Source organism: Boleophthalmus pectinirostris, unplaced genomic scaffold (assembly GCF_026225935.1).
Source record: "Boleophthalmus pectinirostris isolate CB_2022bp ecotype Guang Dong unplaced genomic scaffold, ASM2622593v1 HiC_scaffold_6, whole genome shotgun sequence".
NCBI classification, from domain to species: Eukaryota; Metazoa; Chordata; class Actinopteri; order Gobiiformes; family Gobiidae; genus Boleophthalmus; species Boleophthalmus pectinirostris.
Window position 1 is genome coordinate 15,215,127 of NW_026571447.1, and position 21,544 is coordinate 15,236,670.

General features: G+C 38.1%; 1 protein-coding gene across 1 annotated transcript in view; it reads left to right on the forward strand.

The window, feature by feature from the left end:
- Window positions 1-21,544, forward strand: part of cadm4 (cell adhesion molecule 4) — a 479,227-nt gene that overhangs the window by 370,313 nt on the left and 87,370 nt on the right. Inside the window, exon 2 of the mRNA XM_020940405.2 lies at window positions 9,559-9,705. Coding sequence (XP_020796064.1) covers window positions 9,559-9,705 — 147 coding nt within the window. The remainder of the gene's footprint in view (window positions 1-9,558; window positions 9,706-21,544) is intronic.

The window sequence follows — 21,544 nt, forward strand, 5'->3', positions numbered from 1 at the left end:
AACCCATTGCGGGACCATTAGGCGAGCCCCCGAACTGCCTTGTCTGGTGAATTCCCCTTCCTGCTACTATTTATTTATTTGTGTATATAGTGGTTTGAAATGATGGTCCTTCTGTGATGCCTGCCGCTGGAGTAAATAAAGCCTTCATTTTTCCCTTCAGGGCAGTGGCGGTGACAGCGGGTATGGGGCCAAAATGTGAAATGCTGCCCCCGCTCGGTTCTAGAAAGATCTTGCAATTCTTTTATTTATTTATTTTTTGTCTTTCTTTTATTTGTTGATATAGCTTTCATTTTTCACTTCAGGGCAGCGGCGGTGACAGTGGATATAGGGCCAAAAGAGGACTTCCAACTGTGAACTACTGCCTCTGCTTGGTTGTAGAAAGAAATTGCAATTCTTTTATTTATTTTTATTTACTTATATGTCTCTCTTGGAATTTATCTATTGATCAAGCCTTCTTTTTCTCCTTTACCGCAGTGACTGTGACAGTGGCGTTGGGGCCAAAACAGAATTCGCAAATGTGAAACACTGCCCCCGCTTGGTTATAGAAAGAACTCACTCTTTTTTTTTTTTTTTTTTTTTTGTCCCCCTTGTTATTTATCTGTTGATCATAACCCTTCACGCTATCGACGCCCTCCGCCTTCTCTCCCTCTCTAATATGATTCAACGCTTATGGAGTGTTTTATTACGGCCACGCATTTTAATAGGGGCCAGATTAATATCTCTGTCATAGTGGTTGCTTCCCCTTTTCAAACCCCCACCCACCTCCACCGCTCCATCTCATCTACCGTCCTTTCTTATTTCCCACAATGCAGCTTGATCGCAGACACAAGCGCTCGGCCTTGATGCGAGTGTCTGCCTATAAAACCTACAGTCAGGCTAAAGTGCCATAACCAGCTGGGATATGAGCCAGTCGAAAGTATATGCGTCACCGCTAGTATACGCCGTCCAGCCCCCTAGCAGCTGCATTATTATACCAAAACTATGGCTTCCTCACTCCCCGCTAGCATTTCCTGGTATGAGCCGGCAAACTCCCACCGTGCCCGCCCGTCTCTGTGGCATGCGCCCGCATTGATCAGCAAGCATCCAGCAGGTGTTGTCAGTGGCACTGCGCAGAGATCCACATCGGAGTGCCAGCCAGCCTTCTCACTCCTTGCTAACTTTTTTCCTGTTCCCGCGGTGTGGTAACATCAGTACACAGTTGTAAAGTTATTTCCGCGCCTCAGTAACCATCCACAGCATCCGCTCCATTGTCGTGTACAAGAAGTTCTGTTCCTGTTCTCCGTACTTTGGGTGGAAAGTTGGGTACAGCTTGAATAATAAACAAACCTGGTATTTGAATACAGATGACAGATGCTACAGAACAGATGGTGATTATTACTTATGCTTTTAGATTATACTGCATGTGACCTTCTGAATTAGTGTATATAATCTGTAATTCTATAAATGTATCTTTTTCATAGCGAGATTTTTGAAAGAGGTTATCTGGTAGGAAATGGCATTACCTCAAAATTTGCAGCTGTCAAAGTATCAGAGTATCATGTATCAAAGTGAACTTTATTGTCAATTCTACCATGTAACAGACATTACACAGGAAATTCCATTACACGCCAAAATTGTGATTTCCTCAGAACTCCAATGTGCACATGAAAACTAAAAACACACACACGTAGACATGAAATGTACTGTACATAGATATCAATATTAAATCAAATAAATGCAATATACAGACAGACAGACAAGGACATATACATTTCCACAAGACGAATGAGGTAGCTATTTTTGATGTATATAAAGTATAGAGTGCAGCATGGATGTAGGAATGTATAAAGTTGTTTTAGATGTAGTGATGTTATGTTCATGGAATGGACTTTTCTTGAGTGCATACCTTGCACCTCAGTCTTGAGAATGTATTTTTCTTTTCCTTTGTTGACTATCTTATATTATTTTAATCACCCATTACTTCAGACAGTCATCACAACACAATCAGCGCGTATTCCGGTATTCCGCCTGTTGTTGTATCATGCTTTTATATATTTTCACGTTTACATAGATTGTTGTTTGGGAGGATCGTAACCTTCATAAAGTGGGTTCAAATAGTGCCCAGGAGAGATCGCAAGATTACTCAAACATGCACGGATGACATATAAAACCTCTTCAGGGAACACTGTAACATTGTAGAAAACTCTAAAAATCCACTTTGCTTAATACACTCTTTTTATACATCCACATCTCAGAACTACACTGCAAAAAACTAAATCTAGCCAAGTTAAGATGACTTGAATTTGACTTTGAAAGTTCTATCACGATTTGAGTAAATTTCACTTGACAAGTAAAATTATCTGCAAGACTTTTTGTACTTAAAATCTGAAAATACATCTTGCTATACTTAATATAAGAAAAACAACAACTTTTTGCACTTAAAATAAGAAACAAAATCTAATGTTGCTTGAATGAAGAAAAACACACGTATTCCATTGGTACATAATTTTACTTGTCAAGATGAATCAACTCAATTAAAGTCAGATGTTCTTAATTTGAGTCATTTTAATTTTGATATTGTTTTTTCCAGTGTACCCATAATTCTAAGATGACAGATTGTAAACTGTTCCGTCCACTGAAGCCAAATATGCAAAATGATGTTGCGCAAGCTTGCATTGTTGTGATATTGACTGGAAACAAGAGATTGTTGTAGTATGTAGGTTGAAGTACTGTATAGGTTTAGAGTATATCCTATCCACTTAAACCATTTCTGCATTTGTTTTATACAGATTTTTGGTTTTAAGTGTCTCCTCATCATAGCTGAAGTTCAACCCTTGTAATCAGTCCACCCACATTGCTCTGACACTGTCCAGCTGTTGTGGATGGCGTCGTCCTCCACATTGGATGCCAGTCTCTTCCCTCACAGCCAACACTTTCTTCTTTCCCAGTTGTGTTATGGCCACACACACTGATGCGGCTCATTGCTCTTAACAGTTGACAGCTGCCTGAGTGAGTAGGCTTACAAATGAACATCTAATTTGTTTTTCTGGCAATCTCCCAAGAGCCAACTTCTGACCAGTCTTTCCCTTGTATGAAGTCCATTCTAAGACTCGTCCTCTCCTGACTATGGCGGGAAGTGGCGGAAGGTAAAACTTGTAAAGCACTCTAATTTAGGTATCTGTACTTTACTGAAAGATGTAAAAAGGGTCCATCTGCCTCCGCTCTGCCTGGAATGTTCCACAGTATGACCTTGCACAGCTCTACCGTGCATCTATTCAGTTACAGGTGGTTATTTTGTCAAAGATATCTAGAAAAATTCTGACTTTGAGCGGGCTTGCCTCTCCACAGAGAAGAAAAACACATGATGGAACCTCCACCACCTTTAAGCATAGTTTTACTTTTACTTCACTAAATTACAGAGCAAGTATCTGTTCTTTCTACTCCACTACATTTTTGAACCGGACTGAAAAGTAAAAGTATTATTTTTAGCACGTTTATAATTTGAGCAAACAAAAATATATAGTTAAAAAACCTTGAAAAAAATGACAGATTCTATTGTTTCTATTAAACAAAATTCAGCACAAATCGTTATCATAATCACTGTATTTGAAGCCTTATGTTAACTTGCTAAATACTTTACTTTTTACTCTTTAAGAACATTTTTAATTGGGTACTTTTACTTAAATAACATAAATGAGTACATCTTCTCCCACCTCTGATGGCGGGTCACGGATAACACAGCGCTCGGCAACTTTGTATTGATGCACGGAACACTCTTGGCAATTAGCTCCTTTTAAAACAATGGCGCCTAGCCTGGTTGCTACGGTGATGAGTAATAACAGCCATTACTAAAATAATTGGGATGGCGGTGGCAGGCCCTGATGGTCTCTGATATGAATCACAATATTGATGCAGACAATGGGAGCAATAATGACTACAATTAGCGGTAATTGTCAAGTTCCACCTTCCTGTTCTGCCGAGTATTAGAGTTTTTATCCCCTCATGTTTTGGCTTTTGCTTTCTATTTGATGTCTGCAATATCTCGTTATGGTGTGATAAATATATAAGCTTTGATTATTTCATTAAAGGTCCTCTATTGAGCTTTAAGTCATGTTGGAATCTTGTTGCCTCATCAAAAACAGACCTGGAGTTGTGTGTTGTTTGATTCACATGTTTGAGTAACTCTTTAGTATTAGTCTGTCTACATCTCCTAAACTCAGAATGCTCTGTTCCACCTTGTGATGTCATGAAGTGGTAATTTTCAAGTTACTGGCTACGTTTTATCTTTAGTTCAGTAGAAATGGGCTGTTACAGGGCTTCATTCACACGTTTAACTCACAAATCCTGCAATATTTAGGCTGGGTTCTTGTCTCAAACAGAAAACACTCTTGTGATGTCAAACTTGTGATGTCAAGTGGTAATACAGGATGTGCTCCACTGTGTTTTTAAACTCCATACATCTTCACTGGAATCATTTGGATAATTTCAGCTCTAGGAATTGCCAATCTCTACTGAACTAAAGATAAAATGTAGCTGTTAACTTGAAAACTACCACTTCATGACATCACAAGGTGGAACAGAGCATTTTGAGCTTTGGAGATGTAAGCAGACTAATGATAAAGGGTTACTTCAACATGTGTGAATGAAACAAAATGCAACTCCAGGTATGTTTTTGAGGATTTAACAACATTCTAACATGACTTAAAGTTCCCAAGAGTCAATTTTGCGTAATATAGGACCTCTAAATTTGAAGATATCCCTTCTTCAGGTTGAACATTTCCTATACACTGAGCTACTCATGGGTTTGCTCCTCACACTAACTTATGACAGGTGCAGATAAAGACATATGGCCTAAAGCAGAGGAGTCAGCACCATCTGTTTGTCCCTGAACGCTCCATGTCTGTAAAGGTGTTTCAACAAAGCTCACGGCCGCTATCAAACTCAACCCTGTGGAGCTCTGCCAACTTACCTGACCACGCTTCGACAAAACTTTACAAAAACAATCTGTATCCTATCTCCCTGATGTCAGAGGGTGTGACTGACAGGCAGATTAACCAAACAGAGAGAAGCATGGCATCAAAAATAAACATGGCTGCTTACATGTAAAAAATTAGAAACCCCCCCCAAAAAAACATCATAAAGAACTGAGAAACAGCGTGGAATTTCTCAGAATCAAAAACCGAGCCATCAAACTAGGGCTGTGGGGCTGTGTCAAAAATTGAAAGATCAATAGATAGATAGATCTATACATTTCCTGATGATAAGGCATGTGCATTTTAATCAAAAGGTCAACAGCCAATCATGTGGCAGTAAGAGCGCGTGGTGCTGACGAGGATTTATACTTTTGTTTGGGAAAAAGTAGCCTGATCCATTGCCTGTCCCCTTCACAAGTTTCTGTTGCTGTTCACAAGTTTTGACTTAAATCTGCACAATTTGACTAAAATTCCAGTCTCTCTCTCCCTCTGCCTCTGTGTGTTTGCAGTTTCCCTTGCTCTGATTCAGCCACAGCTCCTCAACTTTTTTCCTCATTCTCTCATTTGGTGCTTCTCATCTTTATAATCCATTGTTATGGAAATTAACCAACTGTTTTCTCACCGTTTATGAGTGAAACTTAAGTCCTAAGTTAGTGCACTGACATCGCACGTGTTTCTGTTAATAGCGGTAGTACGCATGCACATGTTTCATGGGCTGCTGTATCGATATATCACCAAGAGTATTTTTTGGTATATTTAACCAAGTTATTTTGTTACAGTGCCACAGTTTTGTTGCTTGTTTAAACAAAGGAAACTCATATATGCAACACATTTGACATTTTCACTGTTTTTATGATTAAAATGTCTGTGTTTCATATGAACTTTGTACAAGAAGTGGCTTAACAAAGACTTTTATTATCACAGCCATGATTTAGACTTTATGTTTTATTGAACCATATCGAATCAATTTGAAATATATCGTATCAAATCAAAAGCTCACTGTATCGAGATATGTATCGTATCGTGGCCTGTGTATCGAGGTATGTATCGTATTGGCAACTTCTTAATGATACCCAGCCCTAGTTGGTAGAGCGTTTGTCCACTTAACATCAACATGAAACATCATTGGTTGAGGGGTCAGATCTGCTGACCCACAGATGAATGCTGTCCTTGTGTCTTTGGGCAAGACTCTTAACCCACTTCATCTCCAGTGTCTGTGTATACTGGTGTATGAGTTTGTGTGAATGGAAAAGAGTGACTTTTAAGTGGAAAAGCTGTGTATAAAAATGTGATCATTTACCGTTTGAGAGACACATGCTACAAATTAGCAGCTGTGGTTGGACCGTCTCAAGTTTGGGCGGAGGCTATGGCCTGATTTCAGTGCCGTCTGGACTGGAACAGAATGTAGAAGGGATTGGCTGGTCAGGCAAATCTTTAGCTGCACTTCCTGTTGCCCACTTCATCATTATGCATCAATATTGACGTTGTTCCCATTATAAATCCTCCCCACTGCCACCACTTTGCCAGGAAGAGATGGAATGCAAATTGGGATGCAAATTGGTAAATACTAGTTTGGGCAAGATGGTGCTCTCTTCAAGGCCATCTCTCTCCTCTCTGGGCTTGAGCCACAGATCTAATTGCCATGGCGATGATTTGTGTCCCGGATGCCGGCCGCTGTGTCCATTGTGCGCAGTGGGAGATGTGACTTAGATACCCATGTCAACTGCCTGACCCACAAACATAGAGGGTGCTCCAATCAGAGTATAATCAAGCCACTCATTACACAGTCACAACGCCGAAAACATCAAAGAGGCACCCCGCCGCTCCCCCGCTCTTGTTGTCTAAAAATATTGGATTCCAGGCCGAGACGAGTTTGTTTGAAAAATGATGGAGAAGTGAAAAAGCAAAACATTCACAAATCTTCACATTTTGAACTTCTGATTTGGTCTGACTGATCACAGGACAGATGTGGAGCACTTTTGTATTACCACATGACATCACAAGGTGGAACAGAGTGTTTTCAGTTTGAGAGAAGAACTCAGCCTAAATATGCAAAGTTTGAATGTAAATATAGATCAGAAAATAACATAATATGGACGATTTAAAGATACAGTATGTAACTTTTCCGAAGAAGGGTCCACCAGTTTTTTGTCTCCATGACCATGTTACTGCTTCGTTGGGAATACTTTGTAGTTTGGCATTAAACATATCTATATCCTTGGAGATAGGAGAAGGTGACACCATTTGGTCAAATATTTTTCTCAGTACTTTTAAAAATAAATACAAGATAAATGTGTTTTATTCTGTAGCTGTACTCTTGTTGCCAAAAAAATTGATTCCCGGCCGAGATTATTTTGTTTGAGAAATGATGGAGAAGTGAAAAGTCAAAGCATTTCCAAATCTCTTCATGTTTTTAAGGTCTGACCTGACCTGAATGATCACTGGACAGGTGACAGAGTTTAGTTTACTTAATAACTAGCAAATGTTTTGTTAGCTTTTAAATCTTTTAAATATTTGTACTATTTTCTGTAGAATTAATAACTGGAATGACTCATATTTTTCAGGGAATCTAGTTGAGATTTTTTAATGAGGATCTTTTTATTTGAAGGGTACAATTTTCCAAACATTTGTGCCTCAATTATTAAAAAAAAAAAAATTTAAATTAAATACTAAATATACCAGATGCTAACTAGGACTTCAAAGTTCATTTTAATCATGCTGAAATTACAATTTAAGTTAGTGAATTATCAAATTAGCTGCAACTATTTAGACAGATTTTGAAAAATGCTTGTTGTACCTGTAGTTTAGACATCAACAAATATATTCTGAGATGGGACACTTCACTGCTACTCTTGTTTTAGTCAGTGCTAGTAGTTTACAATGTACACTTTGAACAGAATCCTACTTTTTGAAACATATTGCAAATTTAATCACAATTACGATTTCATTTTATTTTATCTTTAAAAAATTGTACAGCTCTAATCTCAACCCTTTCCCAAATTAAAGTGTAAGTGAAAACCTGTAATCTGATTGGAAGAGATTAAGAAACATAAATGTAATTGTATTATAGAAGTAAAAAGCAAGTGAAAAGCATTGGTTCATTCCCTGTATGCGCATTACATAGAACAACTTAAATTATGTAATATCTGATTAAACAGCTCCACTCGCAATGCATGAAGTCCCACAACAACCCCGCAATTGTCTCTTGGATTATTATTATTTAACTATGTTTCACCGAAGCTAAAAAATACATAACTTTAATAACAATTCAAAGCAGACCAACCTGCTACCTGGGGGCATTTGTTTTTGAGTAGTGCGTCTCTTCTTTCAGGTGTTCCTTTAAACCCAGAACTGAGGATTCCGCTCTTAATAGCCCATTATGCATTCAAAATAGTGTTGATTCACTCGGTGGAGACTAGCCTGCGGCGCTAGGGCTGTTTGTGCGATCCGCGTGTGTTTGCGCAGATGAATGGCTGTAATTATAATCACCCTTTATTATGCTCATAAGAACACACTGTTATAAGGGCTTCCACTTACTTTGTCAGTGCCTTTAAAAGCTATACTATTTATTCTACTTTCCCATCACTTTGTCTTTTTATGCCACAGTGGTGGATGAAGTACTGGTGGATGAAGTAAACATGCACTGTGTAACATTTCTAGTGAATGGTCCGCCACCTGGTTATTGGTTTGTCTAGAATTTTCTACAGTATAGATTAAACCTACCAGATAAGCAGGTTACAGCACTACGCCGCAGATCTGAGTCGTTTCTGTTCACAGAATCAATTATTGTATTTTTGAGCAATAGAAACACAGTAAGGAATCAATGCTAAATGAATATGCTTAATGTCATGCCATGGAACATTCCAGGCAAAGCAGTCATCTCCATGGAGACAATTATGTAGTGAACCCTCCACCAGAAAAGACGTGCAGTGCACCTTTAAGTAAAAGTACCTATACCAGAGCAAAAGAAAAAAAAAACAAAACAAAAAAAAACTCAAGTAAAAGTATCTATTTAAAAATGCACCTAAGAGTAAAAAGTTAAAGTATTTCATGTTCGTATTTAGAGGTCTTATAAATTTCGTGATTTATGAGAAACAGGAACAATTAAATTAACCGTTTTTCGTTTCGTCATTTGTATAGTTTTGTTTGCTCAAATTATGAGTGTGTTAAAAATAAACCATCAGTCTTTTCACCAAGTCTCACACAATCATCAAAAATACTTTTATATTTCAGTTCAGTTAAAGTGGTGTAGAAAGTACAAATAGCTGCCCTCAGATGTTGAAGTAAAAGTAAAAAGATGAACTTCAAAATGTATTTAAGTACGCATACCTAAAATTTATACTTACAGCACTTTACTACTTTTACTTCATTACATTCCACTGCTGCTCCTCCATCTGTGCTATTTTCTTCTAAGATGAGCCTGTGTTACAAACGAATGAAGGACGCACTAAGTACTGTATTTTCAATGAACTTCTATCTCAAAAAAGAAGTGGTGTGAAATTGAACATTTCTTTTGCTTCCCTCTCCTTGTCCCCTCTGATCTACCCATTTCCCTTGCTCTCATCGTTCCCCCGATTTTAACCCTGTTCATTTTGTGTCTCCACAGCTCATTGTCAGACGGTGCAGACGGAGAATGTGACTGTTTTGGAGGGAGCCACAGCCCAGATCTCCTGTCGTCTCCATAACTATGATGGGTCAATAGTGGTCATCCAGAACCCGCGCCGACAGACGCTCTTTTTCAACGGCTCCAGAGGTCAGTTAAACGGCCGGTCAGCTTTTATGGGGAGAAACTCGTCTCGACTGTTTTGTGGCATCGCTATTGGAAACTGAATAATGCACAAAATTAACGAGGTGTACTCCATTGTGTTACCCGCCAGGAATAGATTTTTATTGTTTATGTTTTGACCATTCAACTTCAAATATGGCGTACTACATTGCGCAGTATGTATTGTGCAGTATGTATTCTTGGTTAATCTCATTAAATTCCATATAAATGTTTTATATAGAGAGTATGAGCAACTAAGTTATTATAAACAAGTATACCAATTGTGAAAAACATACATACAAATGATTATACACATACATACAAGAAAACAGACAAACAACAGATAGAGAAACAGAAAGATTACTTAAAATTGGGGTATTTAAATGATTAAATGATTCAGATTGATAATTCTACTACTTTATAAATTAGCTTGTTCATTTGTTAAGTTTTCTATTGATTTAAAATAATAACTTTGATTCTTTGCATTTGAATTGAAATTGTATGGAATATTCCACAGTATGGCTTTAGCTGTCTCCATGGAGTGGTGAAGCAGTTCCAATAAGAATGCATATTTGTCAAACTATTCAAATAAAATACAGTATAATTTAATGCTATACTATGAAACATTCCAGACAAAGTAGTGCTATCTCAGGGGACACTCATCCAGACAGTTACATTGTACCTCTTTAAATATGTTTAAATCTATAATTACAAGAAACATGAACAATATATGACTTTACTGTGTTTTTATTTAGTTTTTTTCATTTGTTCATTAATTATACTTCTTTTTATTTTGTCCTATAAACAACCCAGTCAGTCTCATCTCTTTTCTACCATCATTTGTATTCTGTTACCCTTCACTTACTTGACAAGTTCAAATAAAAATAATAGTGTTTTTCATTCACCAAATCCACACACAAGCTTTTATTGGCCCTTTCCTAAACTGTTGATACCAGATGTTGCTTTTTTGTGTGCTTGGTTGTTAACTCTCTCAGATATGGAGGTAAACAAATAGTAGTTTGGCAGAGACAAATCCTCTCCTAATCTTCTGAGACTAAATACTACCATGTGATGTCAAGTATGTTTTGGAACAGAGCCAGAGTCAGAGTAGAAGTAATGGGGGGGAACGCTGTTGTCTTGTCACAGTGCAACAATGTGATTAAAAAAGCATTAGATGAGCAATAGCAAATACTTGATTATTCATAAAGCGTATGATAGAGATACACCAAATCTGTGCTTAAAAGTTTGACACGCAAAAGAAGGCAAATTATACATGGATTTCACTGTCCCGCAACATTTTGAGGACTTTTCAGAATTCAAAATATTGGATTATTTGTTTGAAATTGTGAATCGCTATGGAAAGGGTTGAAATTTTTCATCATTCTGGGACCCATATTTATATGTTTAAATGTGAAGTGGAGTTTGTGGAGGTTACTTGCAAACACTGTTGGACAAGTTACTTTAAAACTGTAATGCAGTATTTATGACTTGTTACTGTCATTTCACAGTAATTCCTTACATTACAATATTACTGCATTTAAAATGTAAAACATTACATTAATATTGTATTACTTTTAAGTTACTCTCACCAAAATTACTGCGAAGATGCTGAACTTTTGCGCCATATATGGACTGAACCAGGACTAATTCAGGACTGAACTGAGGACTGAACCAGGTCTAAACTAGGACTAAACCAAAACTGAACCAGAGCTGAACCCGGATTGAACCAGGACTAAACCAGAACTAAACCAGAACTAAACCAGAACTGAACCAGGACTAAACCAGAACTAAACCAGAACTGAACCAGGACTAAACCAGGACTGAACCAGGACTAAACCAGGACTGAACCGAGGACTAAACCAGGTCTAAACCAGGACTAAACCAAAACTGAACCAGAGCTGAACCAGGACTGAACCAGGACTGAACCAGGACTGAACCAGGACTAAACCATGACTAAACCAGGACTAAACCAGGACTAAACCAGGACTAAACCAGGACCAAACCAGGACTAATCTTGGACTAGAACTATCGGGCATCAGCTGCGGTTCGCCCCATGGAGTGCGGAGTTCTGTGCCGGTCCTTTCGCCCGCGGTTACCTAACGGTCTACGCGGGCGCACCTCTGGCGTTTCACCGCTGCTGATATCGCGGTGATTTTAGCGAATTTGTATGAAGAAAAACGAAAAACCCACCACTTAAGTCCAGGTTAAAAATGCATTGTAAAGCGCATTACTGACATTTGTACTGAGTAAAATATTACAATTTTTTTTCCCTGTTATGCCTTATATTACTGCGTTACAGCAAAAAGCAATACATTACAGTAATGTTTTACTTTTATAATGCGTTACTCCTAAAACTGCTTGCAAACTTCTCTATAACTCATCTCTACAACTAGTACAACTATTTCTACTATTGCACTAGGAATAGGTATCGACTGAGTCAGTGCACTGCATGATGTGGTAATCCAGATCCCCTCATGGAGTAGTTAAAACCCACAGACTTTCACCACTATTCTGATCATTTCTGTGCTCAAATTGCGTTGAATACAGTGCCAGTCTACTTTGTTATTTACTCACTTCACTCCTCGTCGCACTTGGCTCGCATTTTGGATCAGTGGCTTCCATATTCCAGTTGTAATACTAATTTAATTCTAATGATATCATACCACTCAATGGGAGGGTAATGTTGTATTTTTCAATTTCCAAATTATATTATGAGTCTCTTTTGTAATTATTGACTGAACAGAGAATCCACAAATGTTGAACCTGAACTTGTATCTTCTTGTCTTGGCTAGATTAATGCATAATAAATTATAAATAGTATAATAAAAAGTATTTGTTGCATGAGAACCATATGAAAGCAACTGCCTGGAACAACCCCAGACTGTTTCTCTGTCATAGTTCAACATCAGAGTATAAGAACTGAATAAGTGAATGCCTCTGATAGCTGAAAATGAAACATGCACCTCGCTTATGGTTCAAAACTGGGTCCAGGGCCTTTAAGCTCTACGACATAAAATAGCACATCCTGGGGTCTTTGGAAGTAGTTAAAAAAGCCTGAATAATGCATGATATAAGACCTTAAAGCACAGTCACCATCACCTTTCACCTTTGGCTTTAAAAGCACTTAGAGAGCTTCCTTTAGCTTTGGCACTACCTCTCACAGCTCTAGTCAAACTTTATTATTCCTGGCCTGACGCAGTGTCTTCTGTGATATTCTCTGTGTGGTCTTGCTAGACAAAGTGTGTTTATTCACATGCCCCCGGTGCCATTTAAAAGCAGCCATGGGTGACTCACATCCCACCCACTTTACAATTCTCCCATCGCAAATGTCCTCACTTTGCATTTTAAGCGATTTCACATTAAAAAGTCAGATAACTACTGAGTTAATTTAGGCGATATTTCTAGTCTTTGCCCCAGCAGTGCACCAGCAGAACAACGTTGAAAGCTCAGTTCCCAAACTCTCCCTTCCGCCTTCTCCACTCTTAACCCCTGTGATGAGATCAGTTATTGCGGCTACTCATTAGAAGGGGCCTTGGTATTCGCATGTTTTTTAATGTCAGCTCTGTGGAAAATTATAGTAGTAACGGATAATATAATGGCGTTTCAATGTGAGCCCGAGGCTACGCTAAAGCAACGCATACTTTCTTATAATTAATTAGGGGCAAAGTTGCTACCTTCACTGCAATTTTCTATTTTGTTTTTGCTTCCAGGAAAGCTCTTAGCATGAAACCATTGATCAAGGTTATCCACAGTTTTTAAGATCTGGAAGACTTAATTGCGTTGCTGATACGTTTGTCATCACACAATTAATGCACTGTGTATGGTGGGTGAAGGCATAACTTTAATACTGTTAAAAAGGAGCATTTGTTAGTGGGATGAACAAAACACTACACAAAGCAGTTAGTTCATAAAATTGTAAACACTTAATTGACTCATGTGAGCTTTAAATCATGTTAGATTGTTGTTACCCATCAAAAACATACCTGGAGTTATGTTTTGTTTCATTCACATGTTTGAGTAAACCTTTATTATTAGTCTGTCTATATCTCCAAAGTTCATGATGCTCTGTTCCTCCTTGTGATGTCATATAGTGATAGTTTTTAAGTAAACAGCTAGTGAACCTGGCAATTCCAAGTCTGGAATGATCAAAATTTTTCTAGTAAATGTGTATGGAGATAAAAAAAATTGATCCTGTATCATCACATGCCATCGCAAAGTGGACTGATTTCTGTTTCAGAAAAGGACTAAATAAAAAGTCTAAATATCCAGGGTTTGTGTGTTAAATGTGTGTGAATGAAACAAAACACAACTCCAGGTATGTTTGTGATGAGGAAACATTATGATAGATCAGAAAACAGAAAAAAAAAACTTTTTTTCAAGGATGCTTTGCCAGTATGGAGCTCACACTGACAACGTTTCAGTTAATGACAAGAATCTTGGCTACTAACTACTACTATGTTACAAATACAAAATAATCTTTGGTAACCACAGTAGATTTGAGGCTAGATGCTAATACGTACATTATTACCCATTATAGTACAATGCTTTAAAAAGAAGAATAGAAATGGTAAAAAAAAAAAGGGGACATTGTCATTGTAGACTTCAGGGTAATTCTGAACAATTATATCAATTCAACCAAGTTTTTTTTTTTTTGTTTTTTTTTTTACCAGTAGATGGCAGGGCCTTTGTTGAGACCATATAGACTGTATAAAGAAGTGGTCTAAGGGAGTATGATGTCACCTATAGCGTTTGGGTCCAGTCAAATGCAATTATAGGGGCGAATTTGGAGCTAAGTTCCAAAAAATACTGAAATACAAACTAGTGCTGTCATGCGATTAAAAAAATTGAGAGATTAATTAATTATGATCTGTAATTAATTAATCTAATTAATCTCTTTTTAATCTCACCTAAAAAATTGCTGAGAAAAGCCTTCAATTTGAGGTATTTTCATTTAAATTCATTATTACATTATTGTGGCAGATCAAAAGACTGATATAGAACAAAAAAAAGTGACTTTATAAAGTCATTTATTGTTTAACAAACTTTAACAGATGCAGTCACTTACATTCCACAGTATCATCATTATTATTACTATTACTAATCTGCAGTGTTGGGAAGGTTACTTTTAAAATGTATTCCCCTACAGATTACAGATTACATACACCAAAATGTAGTTTGTAACTTAATCCATTTAATTACTTAAAGTGAGTAACGTAATTTGAATACTTTGGATTACTTGATATTGTCATGCTTTTTAAAACTACATGAATGTAGCAACAGCATCCTGAAAATGTTGTTCTTGTTTGTTCTCTTCAAATTGGCTGTTGAGCCCAAGTCTCCATGAATAAGAAACTGTTTGCTGTAAAGTAGCAAAGACGAGGAAATCTGAACATAATAACTTTTGTCTACTTAAAGACAATAAAAAGTCCAGTCTTTCCTTAACCATATTAAAAATATTATTGATAGAGAAATGCTTTATATATGAAATCACTGGTTTTAGTCCTGGTTTTAGTCCTGGTTTAGACCTGCTTTAGTCCTACTTTAGTCCTAGTTTAGTCCTGGAATGGGTTAGTCCTGGTATTAGTCCTGGTTTAGTCCTGGTTTTAGACCTGGTTTTAGTTCTGGTTTTAGTTCTGGTTTAGTCCTGGTTTAGTCCTGGTTTTAGACCTGGTTTTAGTTCTGGTTTTAGTCCTGGTTTAGTCCTGGTTTAGACCTGGTTTTAGTTCTGGTTTTAGTTCTGGTTTAGTCCTGGTTTAGTCTTGGTTTAGTCCTGGTTTAATCCTGGACTGGGTTAGTCCCGGTTATAGTCTTTGTGTTAGTTCTGGTTTAGAGGTGCAGAAAACGTACGCGGCACGGGAGGACAGCGGTGTCCACGCAGTAACTACGGAAGGAAACGTGGTCCGCGCGTTCTCAGGTTAATGACGATGATGAAGGTGTGTGTTTGTTTGTGTGTGTGTTCGTGTCGTGTCCCTCATGTGGTGGCAGGTCACTATAGGACAGTAGTGCAGACATCATGAGCCTATGCAGGTTGTTTTCACCAGTGACATTTAAGTTGTAGGCAATTTTATATTTGTTATTTTCTTTTATATTTCACGTCGGGAGAAGAATTTCCAAGACACGAATGTGTTTTTACCTGTGCACTGCTGACTCTGTTCTACTGGCTCTTCGACCTCGTCCATTGTGTGACTGACGCCGCCAACGTTAACATGACGTTTACATCGCTCTTATTGCGCGTGTTTTGTGTGGGTTTCTGGCAATGAGTGGAATTACCGAAATTAAAAAAAATTATAAATGTGTTTTTTTTGTGTGTGTGTTGTTGTCCCAACAACACATAAAAACAGATTTTATAATAAAGCAACTCGCATACATAAACAGTAAAGTTAGAGATTAAAAATGAGATTAACGCGATTAAAAAACATAACGCGCTAAATATGACTGTAATTAATTAATTGCAATTAACGTGATAATTTGACACCCCTAATACAAACACCCGGATCATGTAGAGTTATTACAGAATGGACCTAGAATTATGCCCATGCTCACTTCCTATTTGAAATGTGGTGGGTAGCAGGTTAGCTTTGTCCATTAAAGGTTGTATGGAGGATTTTTTTTTTTTTTTGTTTCAGGTTGTCAATGATAGCATTATAGAGGTGCAGTAGCCTTGTAATTATGATGACCAAAAAAAAGAGAAAAAATTCATCAACTCTGGACGTGGTGGGGCTAAACATTTGCCAATAGATAACGACACTGCCTCGTTATCTGTTAGCTGACAGGCTGTCAATCAATCTCCCTACGTTTCTAGTGTAACTGACTTGCCTGCGCGCCGCCGGTACGTGGCTTGCGTACGCCTGTCACGCAGTCCACAGACGCAAGCCGCTGTTTACTCCACCAACGCAACAGTTCTTAGCGGCTTTTTTTGACCTATATCTTCCTCGCAGTTAGCACAAAGTTTGTTGCAATGGCAGACAAGACAAGAATCCAGGAGCAGTTAGCCGCAAAAGAAAGTCAGTTTTTGAGGTTGCTGAAAGAAGAAGACAAGGGGAAAAGCAGCGAAGCCAAACTAAGGTGATTCTTATAGATTCATTCCAGCGATGGCGCGACTGAAGCAGACGCAGGGTCTAAAGACTGACGCATTGGTCGCCAAATTACTCCTGGACAGATCACTTCTGCTTATTATGAAAACGTACTTTATTTCCAAGAGCTAGTCAAACGTTTTTCAGGACACGAAAGCGATATCCTATGTCTGAAAACGTAATTTTCAAGGCAAAGAAAGAGTCCGCTTGCTGCTGCGTGTTGTAGCTAGTTCATTCGCACGGAATCTCCGCGCAACCTTCTCTGCACCCCTTTCCTGCTCCTGTCCCCGCTGCCCGTTCCGCTCTTCCCCCTGCTCCTCACTTCTCCGGGCACGGAATCTCCGCGCACCGCTCCCCTCTCTCCTCTCTCTCCTCTCTCCCTGCTCCGCTCTTCTCCTCCTGCTCCTCACTTCTCGTCCGCGCACGAAATGTCCGCACACCCGCTCCCCCGCTCCTCACTTCTCCGTCTTGCCTAACCAACACTGTAGTTAGTTGTTTACAAGTCATGTGCAGCGCAGCCGGCTGTAAACAAACCTGTTTCTGGCGTAAAGAGGAGGCCGGAGGAGGCGTTTCTACGTAGGGAGCTGTAGGGGAGGGGGGGTGGTTTCACGCATGCGCAACATTTGAAAAAGGACAAACAGTCGCTGGATTTCTCGTTCCTTGGAAAATCCTCTATACAACCTTTAAGTTAAGTTATAGTCTGTTAAGTTACGCATAGTCTATGGTTCAGACTCACCTGAGCTCTGTGGTTTTCTTCTGTCAGTCCAAAGCCGACACACTGTCAGACAGCAGTAACATAGATAACATCTAGTGGTGTTATGTGAAACTACAACAGGGCAGAGTTAGACAGTTTAATTGCAAATGGTAGATAAATGACCAACTTTATGTAGGATTATTTGAGCTACTGTGTCCAAAAAAACTCCTGTGGATCAATATTGCATCAGAAAACAAAATGTAGCTTAAACATATTAAAAAAGAAAATGTATTTATTTGTTCAGTACAACCTCTTTTTCTTAGCAGCTACTAGTTTGTACTACTGGCTCTGACATAAGTGCCACTCATACTCAAAACGTTTGTGATTATGCAGAACTTTGACTCGGGCTAATAAACTTAATTACCGAGCTCTAACCTAATATTTAAAACTAAGATTAGTCTGCGTGCTGCCTCACTTGGCCCATGCACTTTATTTTACTGTAGAAAAATTATCTTTGACCAAAACCAAATTAGCAGTCGAAAATATTATTCAAACCGATATACTTAATTATCATAACATAAACAAGCTACATTTTGATTTGTTCACATATGCTTTTGAACCAGTTTTAAATATTCATTGATTAAAGCCTGAGGGGAATGTAGTTATATTGATTCACAAGTCAAATCTTCTTCACTACACCTAGAGGGCCCGTATTACAGTATTTTCTGATCTGTTATGCTTTTTCTTAATTAAAAACATACATGGAGTGATGTTTTGTTTTATTCAGACATGTTTAACCCATAAATCCTGCATATTTAGGCTGTGTCCTTCTCCCAACACTTTGTTCCACCTTGTCAATACAGGAAGTGCTCCAATGTGTTTTTAAACTCCAGACACCTTCACTCAGATCATTTGGATAATTTTAGTCCAGGATTTGCCAATCTCTACAGAACAAAAGGTAAAAAGTAGCTGTTAACTTGCAACTTGGAGGTGTAAACAGACCAATAATGCAGGATTACTCAAACATGTGTGACTGTAACAAAACACAACTCCGAGTATGTTTTGATGAGGTAACAACATTATAACATGGCTTAAAGCTCACAAGAATCAATTTCACATAATATAGAACCTTTAACCTTTAATCAGCTTGTGTCCATGTTCTACTGTCTTTTATAGATTTTTCAAACATGTGATAAAATTAACCAGAAAAAAAACAACGCAAACAAGCTTTCCCCACTCTCTGATTCAATACTGCTTTGACTTCAGTACTTGTTAGTCTCCAGCAACACAAAGCGGGCCTTAATTGGCTGTAGAGGTCACAGCGTTTTAACTCCGCTAGTTTCCTGGTTTCGATCAGATGAGTGCAAGCGGTAAGTTCCATTAAGTATTTAAACATAGTGGGCTGTGCGTGCTCTCCCCGGAGACGTGAGCCTGCACCTAAGGAAGACCAAGGAGACACCTAATCAGAAGGAGCGAGGCGACAGATGGAGTGAAAGGTGAAATGAGGCTGAAAAGAGAAGAAGAAAACATAAGTGGGCAAAGTGGTTAAAGGGTCCATATTATGCTGTTTTCTGATTTATGTTATCACCAAAAACATAGCTGGAGTTGTGAGTTGTGTTTTGTTTCGTTCACACACGTTTAACACACAAATCCTTCATGTTTACGCTGGGTTCTTCTCTTAAATTATGTCATGTGGGAATACAAGAAGTGGTCTGTTGTATTTAAACTTCATAAACCTTCACTAGAATCTTTTGGATAATTTCAGACCTGGAACAGCCCATCTCTACTGAACAAAAAGTAAAAGGTAGCTGTTAAATTGGAACAGAGCATTCTGAGCTTTGGAAATGTAGTCAGACTAATAATAAATTATTACTTTAACATGTGTGGATGAAACAAAACACAACTCCAGATATGTTTTTGGTGAGGTTGGACCCTCTTTCTATTAATTTATATTAGAGAGGGGCCCATGTGAGGTTTCTTACCCCCCTGGCCCCCAACTTTCTGTCAACGGGCCTGATATCATGGCTTAAAGCTCACAAGAGTCAATTTTGTGTAATATATGACCTTTTCATTTCTGTCCTGTGAATGAGATTTTTTTTAGTACCAACACAATTATTCAAAAACAAGCAAATAAACAAATGCTCTACCAGTGCTCATAAAAATTATTATAAAACCTTGAAACAATAAATAAAGACTAAGAACAATATATAAAATAAAACTAGTTAATATATAAAATAAATAAATAAATAAAATTATATTATAAAATGTCCTTCCCCTTAAAAAAAAAAAAAAAAAAGAAAGAAAGTCATATAAACAGTGTTATATGTTTGACCTAGTTACGATACATTTTAGGCTAATTAGCTGCACAAACTAATGCAATTGCAATGAAGAAAATGCTAAAATGTCTCTAATGCCTTAAGTTACTTAACACCGTACCGCTAATATCAACTGCATCAACATGCTACACCATCAACATTCCCTGCAATGTCCAAAATCCTCCCACCATTTCAATACCACACATACATTATTTATACTGTTCATACTATTTTAAGCTACCAAGTGCTAAACATACATACCCAGTCAACACAAATTGTCGGAAACTGTAAGCTGTAAGAAGGATTACAAAAGGCACCAGGGCCCAGTGGCGTTTAATGTATGTGGTCCATAGTGGCTTCTGACAGCTGCGAGCAACCACAATCACGCTAAAAATATATTGCCTTTAAGTTCAACCCAACAATCTTGTCATCTTGGTCATTTCTTGTTACCATTGTGAAAGAGACCGACCATAGCTAACTTTTTGGTGCACTATTTTGTCTCATTTTTCTCATTTCTTACCCTGACAGTGAAAGTTGGAGTGTGTTGAGCTAATACTTACAGGTAAAGTGAAGTTAGATATATTGGTGAATAAAAGTGGGTCTTAAAACGAGACTTAAAGCGCTCCACTGTGGGCTGTTTGACGTGAGCAGAGTGTTCCAGAGCTTTAGGCCGGCCACAGAGAAAGCCCTGTCCCCGCTGGTTCTAAGTCTAGACTTAGGCACCGCAAGCTGGAGCTGACCCTCGAAGCTCAAAGCATGAACCTCACAATAATTTTATATGTTTGACACCGAATGGTGTTATTATAGGTAATCCGCACTGTTACTTATATTTTTTGGATGAAATTGAGGGAATAAAATGCAGTTGTTTTTCTCCCAGAGCTTTTGCAACATCAGATGGTAAACATTTTAGGCAAGAGCGATGTTCAGGAAAAATGACCCACATACTCAGGTAAAATTAGCCATCAAATTAGTCATCAGGTACAAAGAGTGAAAGAGTTTTTCAGGAAAATTAAAGGTGCATACTGTAAATTTTCTGGTGGAGGCAAGGCCACCTGTCTGTTTTCGAGAAAATGCCATTATTTTGCCTGGAATGTTCCACAGTGTGACCTTAAATTTAACTATTTCCACGGAGAAAAGCCGAGATGTTACTAAGCCATGTTACAGCCCAGATCTGTGGAGAGGCCACATCATGCAAAGAAAGAATACATGTTTTTCAAGGTATTTTGAGCAATAAAAACATACATATTGAATAAAATATGACTGTGGAACATTCCAGGTAGAGCAATAACACCACCACGGAGTCAAGCAGTCCACATCTGCAAAGTTGTATAGTGCACATTTAAAGTTATTTTTTTAATTTCAAATTAATCATCAGCTACAAAGAGTGAAAGAGATTTACTGTAAAATTAAAGGTGCATACTGTAAATGTTGTGGTGGAGGCAAGGCTACCTGTCTGTTTTCGAGAAAATGCCTTTATTTTGCCTGGAATGTTCCACAGTATGACCTTAAATTTAACTATTTCCGTGGAGAAAAGCCGAGATGTCACCGAGCCAAGTTACAGCTCAGATATGTGGAGAGGCGACACCACTCAAAGAAAGAATGTATGTTTTTCAAGGCATTTTCAGCAATAAAAACGTGTATTGAATAAAAAATAACTGTGGAACATTCCAGGTAGAGCAATAACACCACAAGAAGTCCACACCTGAAAAGTTACATAATGCACATATAAAGTTCTTTTTTGATAG